We start from the raw sequence: 13,909 nt of genomic DNA, 5'->3' as shown, positions 1-13,909 counted from the left end.
CTGGTGGGGGAACGTGGAAGTGCTGGGCTTGGCCTAGCTCAGCCGTGCCCTAGGCTCACGTGTGGGCTCCAGGTGAGGCTTGTTCCTTCTCCAGCCTTCTGTGGGCCAATTTAAGGAGGCTTGTGGGGAGTAGGCAATGTTTCTTCTCATTATGGCTGTCCCCAGGGCGCTTCTGCGTGTTGCTCGGGTCTTGCTTCTCGGTAAGGTCTGGGCAATGGGTCTACCTTGGGAGCTGGAGTGGCGGGTGGCGGGTGGGGGCCCTCCCCCTGCCCTTCCCGTCCCTGAGCTGAGCTGAGCCTCCCTCTGCCAGCTGTGTACCTGGGGAGCCCCTGCGAGGACAACTCATCCCCCCATGCCTGCTCTGCGCCACCACAGGAGCTGGACTTGGCATCCTGGAGATACTGGGAGGAGGGGACTTCCCTCCTGATGGCCTCTCTGTCAGGTGCCCTCCAACACTCAGCCCTACCTCCCAATGGCCCCTGACCTGGGACTCCCTTGCTGCCTCCCCCACTGAGAGCCCAGGACACCAGAGCCCCGTGTTACCTCCTCCTCCTCCCTGACCTTCACCCTGTGTCTGGGGAGCCAGGCTGAGCAGGAACCTCCAGAGTCCAGGGTCCTCCTTAAGGGTTGAGCTGTCCAGCCAGGCCAAAATCAGGGGTAAGGGCCCATCCCCACCCTGCACCCCTGGCCTCTAGGACAGAGCTGGCATGCAGTAGATACTCAACAAACACTACACAACTGCCTTAAATTCTTCTCCTTTCTAAAAAACCTTTCAACTCCTTTCTGGTCCTTGGTCTGCTCTAGGCCCTCTGGGACAAGATAATCCTTCTTCGAAGCAGCATGGCAAGGTGGTCAGGAGCCCAAATGGTAAAAAGAATTAACTGGGGACAATTCAGGGATGAGTCTGCTTACACACAGGCCAGCTGCTCACACTGACACAAAGCAAGCAGTTACTGGTAGGGACGGGGTAAAGATAAACTCAGCTTTTATTTTAGTACCATTGGTATCATCCAAATCTTGCCATATAACTTCAATCTTTAAATAGTTCTGGAAGAGCCCTTCGTTGGGAGTTTGAATCTAAGTTCTGCAGCTGATAGCTGCATGTAACTATGGGCAGATGGTAGCAGGACTTCCCAGCCTGTTTCCACATCTGTAAAACAGGGGCAGTTGTGCGGTTCATATGGGGGTATGTGGAATAGCCCCTAATGGCAGCTAGAAGGATGCTCAGTGCTGGTCAAGCTTATTTGAGTAGCTTCCCTTCAGTCCTCCCATTCCCATTCCCTCCCCCTAGGGGAACTTGCTCAGGGCTTGCCCTCCAGTCTGACTGTGGGGACCCACTGAACCCCCTTGACCTGTGGTGCCTCTTCATTAGCAACTCCCCAGCGCAGGCTGCTCCTTGGGCAGTAGGCAAACAGCTCGGCTGCAGCTGGCCCATCGTGAACCCTGCCTGGCCCCCTGAAGGACGCCTCCCTCAGCCTTCAACACACAGCTCCTGCAGGTGGCCCTCCAGGTACTGCATGGTGAGTCTTGTCCTGGTGCCTACGGAGCGGATGGAGAGTGAACCCCTGAGGGCTGCCCAAGGAGGGCAGAATGTGGGCCATGTGTACCATTCCTGTACCTGGCCTCAGTCTTCCACCCCTGATGGGACAGATGTGCACCCATTTGGTAGATGAGGCTGGGGTAAGAACCAAAGTTCTCTCTGAGCTTCCATCACCCCATCTGTAAAATGGGCATAACACTTCTAGGACCATTCAGGAAAGAATGAAATAATGGCTGTGATTTACCAGGTATGCGGTAGGTGCTTGTTAGGGGGTAGCTGGCTAGGTACCAGCAATACCTCTTCCCTCAGGTGCCTCGCCACTTCCCTTATGTGGAAGGCTTGTGGTTGACCCTAGAAGCCTGCATCCAGCTGGTGCTAAACTGGGCCATGAAGTTCTACATGGACAAGTGTGTGAACCTGAACCACTCTCAGAGGACATACACCTTCGTCTTCAACCGGGGGTCTGTGGGGTTTTGAGGGGTGGGGAGGGAGATAGGGTCAGATAGCTCATCCCTATCCTGTGGTCTTGCTTAGCTGGGCCACTGGTGTAATCATGTGTAGAAGTCTGTTTTTTGCACTTGGTCGTTAGTAACCAACCATTTATGGTGCCTGGCCTGAACTTGCTGGGGCCTGAAGCTGCCCACCTGGGCTGTGAGTAGCTTGGCAGAGGACGGACTGTCCTTCCCAGCCGGGGAGCAGGCCGTTGAGTGGTTGCAGGGGCCTTAAGAGTCTTGTCACTCGTGGCTGACTTTGTAACTTCTGCCCTTTGCTCAGGCTAAATACATCTGTTCCCAGACTCCAGTAATGGGGTGGACATTCTTTAATGAGGCTTTAGGGAGCAAGAAGGTCCCACAGAGTAAGCCTCTCCATGGCTTCCCGGGAAATTTGTTACGGCCAGTCTCCGAGGTGATGGTCCCTTGGGATCCCTTGTCTGTCCCCCAGGTGCCTCTCAGTAGGCCCCGGTTCTGGCCCTCGGTCCCGGTAGAATAATGAGACATTGCAGTTCAGCGTGGAGGCCTTCATGCTCAACGATGACGTGGAAAAGGATGAGGTGAGCGTGATGCCCCAGGTCGAGGTGGATCTGGGGATTCTCTTCCTGTTACTCTGCTTCCCCTCCCAGGGCTATCTTGGGCAGAGTTGGGGGTCAGCCCAGGAAAGGAGTGCTGGATCCCCTGATAGGTTTTCCAGATTTAGCAAATCAAAATTTAGGCCTTGCAGTTAAACATGAATTTCAGATAAATAATGAATTTCTTAGTTTAAATATGTCCCAAATATTACATGAGATATATTTATACTAAATTTTTAAAGAATTAACCAAGCATCCTGTATTATCTGGCAACCCTCACCCTGAGAATGGCAGTGGGATAGGCATCCAGGGCTGGGACTTGGAGCCCACAGCCCTGGATTCAGCTGAGCTCTGACCAAAAGGCGAGGCCCTGGGAGTCTCGCATTTCCACGTGCAGGAGCAAGTCTGGGATCAAGCCTGGCCCAAGGATTGCACGGGGGGCTGGGAAGGCCCGCTCACCCGAGAGATTTTGATAGATGTGATTAGGACGGAGGAACCTGGGCACTGTCGCCTCTGTCCCAAAGGATGCTGGCAGCCTGGGGCAACTTGAAGCTTCCTTTCTTTACAGTAAGATACTTCCATCACGGGAGATACAGATGCACAAAAGACAATTACCGCTGCTTGGAGATTATCCCAAAATGACACTATAATTTCCTGTCTGTACGTCTCTTTATAAGAGTCATACACTACACTTTTTCGCTTCCTTTTAAGAGCTGTTCTCAATGTTACCTGTTAAATCATATATAGAACAGAAAATGAAAATCCTGAAGCCCTGAGAATCACCAATCCTTGGGCATATACTAAGTTAGTGTTTTATAAAATAGGTCTGCATATGCCATGATAGAATTTGTTTTCCTCCCACTGAATATCCCATTTCTCTGCATGGGAGAATACTTTTTTGACTAGTGGGTCAAAAATATCCTGGAGCTAGTGGGATCTTAGTTCTCTGACCAGGGATTGAACCCGTGTCCCCTGCAATGGAAATGCAGTCCTATCCACTGGACTGCCAGGGAATTCCCAGGAGAATACAGTTTTGTATTCTCCCATGAATGTTAACAGCTATGTAGAATTCCAGTCTGGTCGAGTTGTAACTTAACCAGTGCCCTATGGCAGAAACTACCCATGGGTTCCAATCTGCCCCTGTTCTAAGCCAGGGTTGCAATGAGGAAATGCCCATGGGTAAGGGAAAATCAGGAGAATTTTCTCCCCCTCTAAGGACCTATTATGGGCTGGGGCTGTGACAGTCACAGGCTGACCTGGCTTCTCCCTGCAGTGCCCAGTTGGATAAATGAGGCATAACGTAGTTCAACACAGGTGGTTGTGCTGGGGGGCATGGGAGCCCAAGAGGAGCCCTCTCACCTGGGGCTGGGGGCCTGGGTTCTTCCTTAAGTATATATCATCTGCTGGATGAGCATCTGGAGTTGGAAGAGACCCTTTGAGCCTGGCCAGAAATCCTGTTTTTACACCTCCTCCTCCTCCAGGTGAGTACTTCCTGTTTCAAGCTGTGGGAACCTGGGCAAACTCCTTTCCCATTTCTCTGAAATGGAAGTGTTGACCGCCATAATGCACAGGCCTTGGGTTCTGGAATCTGGGTAACTGGGAGAGATGAAAGACCTCAGCTAGCTCCGTACCTGGATGCTTCTCCCTCACCATGGGAAATCCTTATCCTGGAAATGTAGGTGGCCTCTACTTGACACAGGAAAACCAGGACAAGGACTGAGAGGACTGGTCCCACCACCATCCAGGTTCACAGATACTCGTTTGTGGTCCTGTCCCCTCTGCCCTGTCCCATCTCCAGCTTCCCTGCCTGCTCCTGGCTTTTCTTTTTTTACCTTGATGAGTAACTGTGGGCTCAGGGTCACTTCCAGCTGCCCCGCACGGCCTGCCCCACACCACTGGGCAGCCCTGAGGTGCTTCCCGGCCCCGTCCTTCCCAGCCTCCTGTAAGACGCTGAAGGACTTGCTGGCAGTGGTTCTGGCCGTCAGCTGCGTCACTCTGCTGTTGATGCCGATCCTGCTGTCCCTGAGGAAGGTGTTGGAGGCTTTCCAGCTGAGCTGCCCACTAGGCTGGCTGGGGAACACACTGAGGCGGGCCTGGACCAGGCCAGACACCGAGGAGAGGCAGCCGGTGGCCAGGGCAATGGAGAGACTGTCTTTGGAGGAGGAGACTGATGGAGTGTCCCAGACAACTGCTGAGGAAATCAGGGAGTCAGGGGGGCCCTTCAGAAGACCACTAAATCACCCTTTATATACACACAATAAAGATTTCTACTTCTCTAGTGCTCTGGTCTTAACTCCCTCTGGTACTTGTTTGTGTTTGTACCATGTGCCGGGGGGCAAAGCTGACCTTAACTGTGTGGATGTGAAAGTGGATTCTCTGGAGAGGCTGCGGCAGTGCTGGGTTCCAGGGGAAGAGGATGGGGTCTGGTGCCTAATTAGCATCAGGACAGAAGGTTGCCCTGGCCTGAGGTCTACAAGGTTAACTGGCCCAGACTTTCGGCCTCAGCTGCCTAATTTGAACCCCATCTTTTAAGGAAAACAGGCTGTGGTCACCATCTTTGCCTCCCAAGGGCAGCTGAGGTCTTTCCTTCCCTGTCTCTTCCCTGGCATTTCTGGGCTTTGGGAACTGGGACTTTACTTCCCTTCGTACACAGTGGGGAGCCTGCAGGCCTTGGTCTTCCTGCCACTATACTGGTTGCTGGCTGCTGCTGGAATGAGGGGGCCCATTAGCCAAGGCTAAGTGGGGTCTCTTTCCCTCCCCAGCCACCCCCTGGACACTCAAAACTGGAGCAAAGCATCCTGCCCCTGGGTGAGACTGGAGACCTGGAGGTTGGGAGCTGGAGGGCTGCTTCCCACTGACTGTGGCTACGGAGTAGGAGTGGGTTTGCTGTGGCTGGGCATCCACAGATACCAAGGGGCACTTTTTGATTCTTGGCTCCAGCCCTAGCCTAAGCTCTCTGCGCTGCCCCTGCCTCCTGGTAGCAAGTTCTCCCTCTGTTCAAAATGGGGTCTATAAACTGCAGTAGAGGAGCTTAGACAAATGCAGATAATCCAACACCACTGCTCACAGCTGCCTCAGCCTCAAGGGTGCAAAGGGTCCACCCCTTCATCCTCTGCCCCTGCTGCAGCCTGGGGGTGGGGTCTTTACCTCAGAGGGCAAGGGTGAGACCCCCTGTCCCTCCACGCTGTATCCCCGATGCTGAGCCATCCTCCCCCCATGACATCCTTGCCCCAACTGCAGGTGCTGCCACCATCTTCCAAGAGTATGAACCCATCCTCCTCTTCTCTGCCTCCCCACGTCCCTCTCCTCTCTCTCATTCCTTATTTCTAGGGTGGCCAGATAAAATATAGGACACTCAGTTAAATTTTAGTTTCAGATAAACAATACATTTTAAGTATGTCCCAAGTATTGCCTTTTTTCTTCTTCTAAATCTGACCTTTCTTCTTTTCCTCCTTCCTATCCACACCCCCACCCCAGCCCCCAGCTCAGAGTCGGCAGTCTTGTCCTGTTCTGGCAAGTTGCTGCAGTAACGAGAATTAGTGGTGGGAGGAGGGTGCCTTTAGCTCCAGTCCTATTTCTGCCACCCATGGGCTGAAGGAAACAAGGCCAGTGCATTTTGCGAGCTGTTTTTCATCTATAAAATGTGTCCATAAGTGCAGATGGAAAGTACTACCTGCTGTTGAACATGAGCTTGATTAGTCTAAGAGTCAGGCCTCCTGTTCTGCCCATGGGTAAGCTCACCGCAGTGGGCTCGGCCCTCAGCTCATTCCCAAGGAACTTCAAGTCCTTTGGTTCCCAACCATCCACAGTCTCTGTGTAATTCGACTCCTCCTGTCAAGAGATGTGTCAGGACCTGGGGCTCAAGCCAGCAGCTCCATGTCCCTGAGGCCATGTCCCTGGAGCGAGAACGTCCTGGGGCCCTGGTATCTCCTCTAGTCACCCAGGGTCTTGGTGGATGACAAGAGGCCATGCTTCTCAGAGACCATATGAACAGTGGACCAGATGCTGGGCTTTGAAGCACAAGCCCTGCCCCCTCTGCTGTGAGTTTCCTTGGAGGAGCTGCTTAATTAGCATTGTGGGTCTCCATTGTTCCAGCTGCCCAATGGGCATAACACCTCCTCTGCCCACAAACTGAGATTGGAGAGGGTGACATCCAAGACACTTCCACTGGACAATCTAGGACAAACAAGTCATTCCTTCTCTCCTTCTCTGTAAAAGTAGGGTCTTAGGAAGCAGTATTATAGGGCAATTAAGAGCAATGTCTTTGGAGTGAAAAAAAAAAACAGGTCTTGGATCTGCCACTTAAGAGGGCATGGGTTCGATCCCTGGTCAGGAAACTAAGATCCCGCAAGCTGTGTGGCACAGCCAAAAAAAAAGAAAAAGAAAAAAAAAGAGTTGTATGATGTTGGGTGAGTGACTTCACCTCTCTGAGCCTTGGTTTCCTTATGCATAGGTGACCATGATACGTGGCCTCAGGGTAGGCGTGTGAAATGGGCTAAACTCATAAAGCACTTGGCACTGTGTTTGGTACATAGAGAGCACTCAACGAATGACAGCTGTTTTTTTTTATTATCGCCAGGCAGCAGCTAGAGCCAGATGTGACTTCCTTTGCTTCTAGGAAAGTGCCTTTAATTGCTTAAAATATAAGCTGTGAGTTGCAAGGGAAGGCAGTGAGGGTGGTAGAGATGGGCTGGGGAAGCTGTGTGCTGAGTCAGACAAAGCCTTCTCTAGGCAGCTCCTACCTACCCAAGGGGGCAGCCACTGCCATAGGTCTGGGGGCTGGGTCACCTGGGTCTCCAAGAGAGTCCATCCCCTCCAGGGCGCTGTCCCTGTCCGAGGTGCTGAAATCTCCCCTAGTACTTCTTATTTGCACACCCATGAATCACTTGCTCCCTACCTCCATTCAACTTCACAAGTATATATTGAGCATATACTATATAAGGAGTAGCAGCAAAAAGAATTTAGATACACATCCAACCCAGGTTGCTGATAACTCATGGAGAAAAAATTCATGCACACAAATGCCTCAGAAGTGAGGACAAAGGCTAGGAGACTCGTTTTCCTATTTTTTGGGTTTCAGGGACATACACTTGTTCTTACCCTTGTTTCTTCCTTTTCTGCAACCTCGGCATTCTCCAAAGCTGTGCCTCTCGTACCTTTCCTGATCTGACCACAGCATATGCGTTTTCCCCAAGGCAGCTGTTTCTTTACTTACTAATGTCACAGAGTCAAGAGGACTACTGAGCAATTTCTGGGGGAAGAGTAGGATATATAGGCCGAAAGCAGTCAGGGGTCTCTTGGAAGTGAGGGAACTGCCCAGACAGGGGTGAGCTCCTTGTCTTATTTCTGCATGCCCTCATCCAGAAGCAGCACCTACACTGTGAAGCTGACCTTCTTGGTGTGGACAAAGCTATAGGTATTGTCAAAGCGCAGGACATCTAGGGGGATAGATGGACAGACAGGTAGTTTGGCCTGGCTTCACACACTCCCTGCGCCCTGGCCATGGGGGAGAACAGGCTGTGTTCCCACCTGTTGTGTTTGCCAAGCTGGACCAAGTTCCCCCAACTGCTGTTCCCTTCCCCACGGGAACTGCCATTCCTGAGCAGGGCCTGTAAACAGAAATTGACCTCCTCCTGGCATGTGCCCAGCCTGGCTTTAGTTGCACCAACTGGCAATGAGAACAACAGCCACTGCCTCCCATTGTGTCCACACCTGGACAGTCACATGATAGGTATGCGAGGGGGGCATTTCAGAACATCAGAGGCCTCCCAGGCCCCTTGATGAAGTGGGGTGCAGGGCGAGGCCTGTGCATGCCTTCTGCCTCATTACAGGCACCCGAGAGGTAGGAGTTGTAGCCTCTGCTTCACAGGTGAGCAAACCTGCGCTCAGTAAGACTTTTGCTCAGGGTTATGCAGCTACCACGAGGCTGAAGTGGGACCCTGGTACCACACTCAGCTGTGTGCCTCTGGACAAGCTGATTTACCTCTCAGAGGCCCAGCTTCCTCCTGGGGAATGTCACTGCCCTATTGTCCCTTGCCTGTGTCCTGCGGCCTGAGTGCTCTCAGCCCCTTCTGGCACACGATCGGTGCTCTCAAGTGTGAACCGAAAGAGTGACTGTATGGATGAATGGCACTGACCTAGGGTGTATGTTCCTTGGTGGAGGAGTGGTCACTACCCCTCTATTTCTTCCTATAAACCATGGCACAGGTGGCTCCAACCTTCCAGGGCTGGGGCCCAGCCAGGGCAGACTTACAGACGCCAGCTTCCGTGCAGGTGAGTCTCCCATCCTCAGGCACCAGGTGGGCGTTGTAGCGCTGGTTGAGCTGCACCTCCGTCATCAACCCAGCCCACTGCCACTCCCCCATCGTGGTCTTCAGGAAAACCCCGAAGCCAATGTCTTCACTGTCAGATGAGAACTGCCACCTGTGTTAGGGGAAGGAGGGGAACAGGTCACTGCTCAGGCTGAAGGGTCCCTGAGGGGCTAGGGCCCAGCCAGGGGTGGGTTGGTGGCCTGTTCCTTACCTGAGGACACAGCCTGGGAACAGGATCTCGTACTCCACCTGGTGCGAGGAGCCGCGGCTGATCTGCACCAAGTGCTCGTACTGAGTCTTCACCTGGTCCTGCACGTACATGGACTTGGGGATCTCCCCACCACATTTGATTTGCAGACACAGAGCAAGATGGGCTTGCTCCCCACCTCTTGCATTGTTCATGCTCTTTCTCCTGCCTGAGATATTTCCCCATCTCCTGGAAGTATCCTGCTCATCCTGTCCTCCCCTACCCATCCCCCCCATCCTGGGAAGCCTCCTGTGTCCCTCCATACTCAATCAGGGCCTCTTCTGGGAACTTCCCCTCCCAGCTCATCCCTCTGGGTCAAAATTTCCCCATTTCTTGTTTGCCTGCACAGTTGCTGAGGGCTCTGTCAGGGCAGGGCTGGGACTAACTCAATACTTGGCTCACAGGGGTTTCTCCATAGACATTTGTGGAATGAATGAGAGGGTGAGAAAGGAACCGAGCTCTACTCCTCTACCCTCCCCTGTTCTGGGGCTCTTCATACCTTAGTTAAATATTTGGGGTTCCCATCTGGGTTGGTCAGGGTCCCCCCAAACTGGGCAGGCAGTTCTTCAGGACTGATGAGTTTTAGCAAACCTTCCTTCCAGCTGTCTGTGGGGAGAGGGGTTGAAGGGGGACTATTGAGCATGGAGGGGACCCATCAGCCCCCCTCTTACCAGGAGGACCTGACCTTGGGGAGAAGCCCTACAGGAGCTAGGCTGCCAGGGCCCATTCCCTGGGCCCCCAGGCCTTAGGCTGCAGAAATGTCTTCCAGCATTGTGTTGCTATGGAAACATGTTTTCCCTGGCTGATGGGTTTGCACATTTTTGAGGGTCTCCCAGTCATAAGCAGTCACAATTAGAGTTGTCTAATTGTTTCAAGGAGCCTAATGAGGTCAAGGACCATGTCAGGGGCCACACTGTGTGCAAGTGGCATACACAAGTCAGACCTCTGGGTGGAGAGGGATAGCCCTGGGTCTTTGAAAGGACCTCCCCCTCTCTGCTGCTTAATCACCACAATCATAATGCCCATTATTGTTCTTCATGCCCTATGCAAAGCTCTAAGTGTTCTGGATCCTGGGGTGTCACCATGGCCCCAGACCTATAACCAATTCAAGTTATCCCCTGCTGTGGCCATGGGAGATACCAGTGGGATGAGAAGGAAGACCATAATGCCTGGCATCTCACAGCCAAATGCACAGAACCCTGTGCGCCACCAAATGGGGCAGAGGCCTGGATGTGGGTCTGGAGTGTGGCAGTTACCCACACTGCTCCAGGATTTGGGGGCTACCTTGTGATCCACCCAGCTCCCTACCCCAGTGGATCTAGGCAGAGGCAGAGACTCAGGTATCAGAAAGGGAGAGAAAACAGGCATTTGTTAGCTTCATCCCCATCCCCCTGGATCCTCAGATCTCCTGATTTGATGATCTGACCATTCTGATTATGAGATGTTATCCTCCAAGCTCAGGGTCACCGGCTGAGTTTAAGAACTATTTCTCTTCTCTATTTCTTTTTTTTTTTAATCATTAAAACATTTTTTTTGCCCACTTATAAAGGTAATACATGTAATTCTGAAAGTTTAGAAATATATTAAAAAAATTATAAACCACCTGATTTCTTGCTAACCACAAATTATTTTGTTGTATTTCCTTCTAGAAATATAGTTTTTATAAAAATAAGACCATACTATCCACACCACTTTATAATCTATTTTTCTTTTAACTTAATGACATTTCCCATGACATCAAATCACTTTTCATGGCTGCCCAATCATTCATCAAATGGATGCATTGTTACTTACTTATCCAGTCCGTCCTTATTGAGCATTCCTTCTCTGAATCACTTCTCCTCTTCCTGCTCTTCTTCCTCATCCTCTTCAGCCCAAATTGCCTTTAGAAGCACTGAGGCGATGAGTGTTGAAAAGAAACTGATGCCCATAGCCCAGAGGTTGACTAGCAACCAAACTGAAACTGAAAAGGAGAAAGATGTGGAGGTTTTAGTCACCAAAGAGGTATGGCAGGGAGTAAGACAGAAGTAACAGGATAGACTCTATAGTGTAAGACCCATTTCATCTTTGAGAAGGAGGAGCCTCTGACTTTAGGTGCTGTGTGGATCTCTGGAGGGGGTGATGGACCAAACTTACTCCAAAGTTCATACGTAGAGCTTAGGGGATGGAGCTGGAATTACTTATTTCCCAACATGATAATTTTCCTGTGAGTGTCCTCACTCAAGAAGGGCTTCATGAGGTTGTATCCCACAGGGAACAGTTTGGTGGCTGGAGAGATATAAGCAAGTATAATGGGGAAAAGATAATTCCACTGGGCCACTCTCTCCGTAACAGTCATAGCCAACAATGTGGAGGAATAATGAGTTACCTCGGCAAGTTCCAATGCCCTGCACCTGACAAACCATCCAACCAATCGGTCAACTAAAACAACAAGCAGCCAACTAACCAACCACCCAATCAATCATCCAATGAATCAAACAGCCAGCAAACCAGCCAAAAAATAGCCAATCAATTCACCTTCTCACCAACCCATCAGTCAGCCTACCAATCAAACAGCCAACCTACCAAATAGTCAAACAACCAATCAACATGTCAGCCAATCAGTAAACCAATCAGCTAATTAAACCACCAGCTAACTGCCCAACCAACCGCCTCTTCCAGTCAGTCAACCATTCAAACCAGCAATCAACCATCCAAGATACAGCCAAGCAACAAATCAGCCAACCAACTAACCAATCTGCCAACTAGCCACTCACCCACATAGGCAATCAAAATGCTAACTAGTCACTCAGTCTACCAAGCTAACAACTACCCAACCAGACAACCAGATATCCAACTAACCACCAGTCAACCAGCCAGCTAAACAACTGGCCAAATAGACAAAAACTAAGCAATGAATCAACCAGTCACCCATCAAACGTATATCCATCTTTCTATCCACCCACCCACCCACCCAACCACCACCCAAATACCTATTGAGTTTCCACCTGGCCCCAGGCCTGTGAGGGATACAACAGAAGTGGAGAATCAGAGGCCCTGCCTTCAACGAGCAGACAACCCAAGGAAAACAGGATGAATACACACAAGACAACTGGAGGCCCCAGAAAGCAGCTGACAGGAAAGGCCAGACTGGGCTGCACCAGCTGCCAGTGCCAGAGGCAGTTTGAGGAGGGAGAGATCAACATGGGTGGGAAAGGTGACGGGGGATTCCTGGAAGAACTGAGGTGGGAGCTGCCTCTTCTTGCAGTAAAGCCAACCACAGAAGTTACCATTTATGGAGAAGTTACTCTGTTTCAGGCACTCTGATCTGCATGCAGCCAAACAACCAATCTGCCTCACTGCTATCCAGGGAAAAAGGCACTAGTATTGTCCCCCGGGTGCAGATAAGGAATTGGAGGCACAGGGGAGTGAAGTCACCTGCCACACACCTTTCACAATGAGCATGAACTTCAGGGTCTCTGGGTAATTCTCTTCAAGGAGGCCAAAGAACTGTGGAACCAAGAGAGACCCCATGAGAGCCCACACCTCTTCTTCTCCTACCCCCATTCCCTTTGCAACCTCCCCTCTGGAGGATTCAGAGGGCTGTGGAGGATTTCCCTTCTTTCCATCACCTCCATGGCCCCTGGAGGAAATCTCACCCCAGACTATTGCAACCATAACCTGTTATTACATAACAATAATCATTTTTAGAGCAAATGTTATAACAATGGTAGTATATAATAATAATTTATATAATAGTAAATAAAACATTTACTGTTTATTAAACGCTATTTGCAAAGCACTTGTGTATACACTTTACATAACAACTCACTGAAATATCCCTACATCCCTTTGAAGTGCCATCAGTATCCCCATTTTGTAAGTGAGGAAAATAAAGCTTGGAGGGATAAAGCGACTCGCCTGAGTCACAGAGCTAGGGATGACAGGGCTGGGCGGGGTTTGTCTGAAGCTGGCCCCTATGGACTCAGTACAGTGTTGTCCCTGAGGCCTGTTCTGTGGGATCTTCCAGCCAACATATCTTTGGGTCCTGAGCTGCAGTGATGGGGCCCAGGAAGGCCACCACCTTTTACCAGATCCTGGCTCTGAGTTAGCAGCAAGGTCACAGCAGGCCAAGCTGGTCGTTAAAGCAAGCAGGGGTGCCCAGGGGCCTTTCCCCACCTCCTGGTACACTTCCACCAGGGGTTTCCAGAAGTGCTTCAGCCCCAGGCCTTCACAGTCAAATATCATCACGATGGTCTCAATCTTCCTCCCCAGCTGTGAGGATGAGAGCAAGGATCAGGGTGCAGGCTCAGGACTTGGGAGATGGTGACCCCAGCACATGACCCTTCAGGGCTTCTCCCACATTCCTACTTTGCCCTCAGATGAATGAGTGGACAAAACAGTGAATGCATTTACTACCCATCCATCCACCATCCACCCATCCACCCATCATGTCTATCCATCCACCCATTAATTGACCCACCCACTCATCAGTTCACCCATCCATCCCTTCATACTGCTGTTTATTCAGCCATTCATTCCTCCATTTGTCCAACTAATATTTATTAAGCAGCTATTTTGAGCCAGACACTGTAAGTATAGCATGTAGCTCAATAATCCAGAGTTCTTGTCCTTAAAGAGTTCACAGGCTGGTTGGGGAGACTGACAAGCAACCAGATCCCCATGGTCCTGAAGTGAGAGCTGGACAACATGGGAGCTGTGGGAACACATGTTAACCCAGATGGGGGCCTCAGAGAAAGTGACAG

General features: G+C 51.1%; 1 protein-coding gene across 10 annotated transcripts in view; it reads right to left on the bottom strand.

Annotated features, from left to right (window-relative positions):
* Positions 1 to 187: 187 nt before the first annotated feature.
* The window catches only part of LOC307197515 (SEC14-like protein 3), a 23,920-nt gene continuing 10,198 nt past the window's right edge, over positions 188 to 13,909 (bottom strand). For 2 of the 10 annotated variants that reach the window (XM_079943471.1, XM_079943469.1), the window contains 5 exons: positions 10,959 to 11,127; positions 9,664 to 9,770; positions 9,129 to 9,250; positions 8,860 to 9,029; positions 188 to 4,797 (listed from right to left, as the gene is read on the bottom strand). In XM_079943471.1, the coding sequence (XP_079799597.1) occupies positions 4,253 to 4,797; positions 8,860 to 9,029; positions 9,129 to 9,250; positions 9,664 to 9,770; positions 10,959 to 11,028 (1,014 nt within the window). In that variant the 5' untranslated portion in view covers positions 11,029 to 11,127 and the 3' untranslated portion in view covers positions 188 to 4,252. Of the gene's footprint in view, positions 4,798 to 8,859; positions 9,030 to 9,128; positions 9,334 to 9,663; positions 9,771 to 10,958; positions 11,128 to 11,300; positions 11,461 to 12,592; positions 12,654 to 13,322; positions 13,419 to 13,909 lie in introns of those variants that run through there. The other 8 variants (XM_079943467.1, XM_079943472.1, XM_079943473.1 and 5 more) reach the window with 8 other exon arrangements.

Source organism: Stenella coeruleoalba, assembly GCF_951394435.1.
Source record: "Stenella coeruleoalba genome assembly, chromosome: 14".
NCBI classification, from domain to species: domain Eukaryota; kingdom Metazoa; phylum Chordata; class Mammalia; order Artiodactyla; family Delphinidae; genus Stenella; species Stenella coeruleoalba.
The sequence above is the reverse complement of the archived record's forward strand: the minus strand, read 5'-3'. Positions and strand labels throughout refer to the sequence as shown.